Here is a 2795-nt window from a genome sequence, read left to right on the forward strand (position 1 = left end):
CCGTAAATTCTAGATCAGTGTTCGGATGGGCAGCCAGAGCTTACTGAACCCCGTAAATTCTAGTAATAACTCTCCTTTTCTTGTAGTGGACATTTCCAAAATAAGTTTTATTCCACATCGACGCATCCCTAGAAAAGGTATTGATGCACTCTGCCAAGTCCCTACCCCCACTCCAGGCCCGAGACACCACACTGGGAAAGGAGGTATCAAAAAGCCAAAACTCCTGGAACTTGAAAGGTCTAGTAAGGTTGATGTTTCTGATAGGAAGAGTCTCCATAAGAACCGGAGAGTGATCTGAGTGACATCTAGGCAGGTGTATGACTCTTGCGTCAGGGTAAAGCAGACACCAATCCGGGTTCATGAAAAATCTATCAATCCTTTGAAGGATAAGATTATTTAGCTCTCTTTTGTTTTTCCACGTGTATTTCGGCCCAGAGAACCCCATATCAAACATATTGCAATAATCCAGGCAATCCTTGAAAGCCAGAGAACGATTCATATGAACACCTTTACCTCTATACTTATCCTTCTCAATCAAAGGCTCATTGAAATCACCAGCCATGATCCATGGCATGTTATGAAGATCGGCCACCTTAATTAGATTTTCCCATAAGATGCGACGCTCCTCACATCTAGGACTAGCATAGATTGCATATAAAATCCAGGTAAAGTTAGAAGGGCGTACCTTGACTTCAACATGAATTTCCTGCTCCGTGTTGGTTAGAGCTTTAACTTCCACTCTGTCTGAGTTTCACAATAGCCAAAGTCCACCACCAGCGTACCCAATCGTCTCAGTGTGGATGGCCCCATCAAACGGGAGCCTGTCAGTAATCGCCTTAGCTTTAGTGCCACCAAGCTTAGTCTCTATGATTACCATGATGGCAAGGTCATGGTTCTGAACCAAATCATGGATATAACTCCGGAAATTGGGCTTCAATGCGCCCCTACTGTTCCAAATAATGATCTTCATAATGAGATGATGGACGGTTGTGGGACACTCGTCAAAAGGAGGATTTAGCTTCATCTCCTTCCTCAGAAACCATCTTGTCCACTTCACCAATTTCGGCATCTAACCCTTCTCTAGGATGAGAACCAGATGAAAAACCTGCACCCCTATCTTCAAAAGCCAAGCTTCCCTCACCTTCGAGTTGATCCACCACGCCGTGCACTTGGTCTTTGTTCTGAGCCCGTCTACGATCACCTGAGGATTGCTAATCCCCTTCCCAATCATTAATGGCGCCCAACCCTTCCTCATTGGAAGCCATGAACTTGAAAGGGACACTTGGGGAAGTCTCAGATTCATGTTTGGCACTGGAAGCTGCGATGGCAAAGAGGGAGGTGAGTTTGGAGGAAAGATCTTGGAATGGGTTTGAGACGGCGCTGTTAAGAGAGCTTCCCATAATGTTCCTAGCGATGATCTTTTTGCCTCTCACTGAGTGTGGATTCTTCTTTTTGTTTATGGCCAAGTCAGGTAAAGGGACAAGATTACCAACAAGAGTGGCTGTGAGCTTCCTTTGAGAATCAAGCATCGGATTTGGGCTGAAGCCCATCACAGAGTTGTTTGGTGTCCCCCTTCTTAAATTGAAGCCCGTCTCATTTTGGGTTTTGCCCCCAAGGACGTCATTTCGATGTAGAGACGGCCCAGCCTTAGAGTGCTCAAACCGCATGTTATTAAACATGAAGGGGTTAGCAGATTTTCCAGCTGGTTTAATGGTCCCTCCCTGGCTAGAATTTTGATTTGTCCTGTTGTAGCCCCTTTTTTTCCTTGTCACGATAATCTAGGGTCTGTACTAACATGGGGCCTCCTCTACTACACTTGTACCCGAAGTGGATTTGGCAGGCAAGGTACTGGCCGACTCAGTACAACCTTCCTCATGCCCATTGCATGACCCAATGTTCTCTACTGGAGCTGCCTCCGCCATGTCCACTGATTCCTTGCTCCTTCAAACGGTGTAAGGGCATGCTTTCTTCAAATGACCCAACCTCCCACAAGAGAAACAAAGTTTCTAAATTCCTTCATAGTTAACAGCCTGTTCGAACCGCCCGATGAGGATGGTGTTGATCAAGGGCTTATTGATATCTATTTGGATACACAACCTCGCATCTTTACCCCTTGCTTCCATGGCAGTATGCGTATCTATCCTTAGCACCTTTCCAATGGATTCCTCGATCTCTCTCAAAACCTCCGCCTCATACAGTTCAAAGGGCAACTCGTAGAGACGAATCCATACAGCAACCAGCGAAACGTTCACTGAAGACGGCTTGAAGAACGGTTCCCATGGCCTTATGGATAGGAAATGGTCCCCCAAAAACCAAAAAGAAGCCATAACTGAGGTCCACAATGTCCATTCTACCCTTAGGTTTCTAGATTTGATTCAGTTTACTCTGCATATAGGAGAAACTCACTGAACGCCCCACCAACTTAACAATGACGGTCTTGCACCAGCGCTCTCGTAAGTGTTTCTTGGTGTCTTTCGAAAGCTTGATGGCCACTAGACCTTCACGAAGTTCCTTGATGTCCTCATCGTCGTTATCCGAGTCATTTTCAGCATCCATAAGGTCCGTGAAGTCAAAAGCATGAGCAAAAGCTCCAGGAATTTCGCCCACGAGCTTGTCCCTGAATGACGCATTTGCCTGATTCTAGTGGTTATGGTTGTTTCGCAAGGGAGAGTCATCGCTGGGTCCCTCGTTAAACTCAGCATGCCGACAGTCTTTCACCTTTTTGTTGCTCCTAGCTAACTCCGCTTCCTCTTCCCTAGAGAGCGTTCGTGGCTTCATAGCGTTCAATAGACTAA

General features: G+C 46.1%; 1 protein-coding gene across 1 annotated transcript; it reads right to left on the minus strand.

Annotated features, from left to right (window-relative positions):
* Positions 1-40: 40 nt before the first annotated feature.
* Positions 41-1069, minus strand: LOC115964505. The gene is made up of 2 exons (XM_031083803.1): positions 783-1069; positions 41-638 (listed from the first exon to the last, which is right to left on the minus strand). The coding sequence occupies exons 1-2, from the start codon at positions 1067-1069 to the stop codon at positions 41-43; spliced, it is 885 nt and encodes a 294-aa protein (XP_030939663.1).
* Positions 1070-2795: the final 1726 nt, after the last annotated feature.

The sequence above is a fragment of the Quercus lobata genome, chromosome 10 (assembly GCF_001633185.2).
Source record: "Quercus lobata isolate SW786 chromosome 10, ValleyOak3.0 Primary Assembly, whole genome shotgun sequence".
Classification (NCBI taxonomy): domain Eukaryota; kingdom Viridiplantae; phylum Streptophyta; class Magnoliopsida; order Fagales; family Fagaceae; genus Quercus; species Quercus lobata.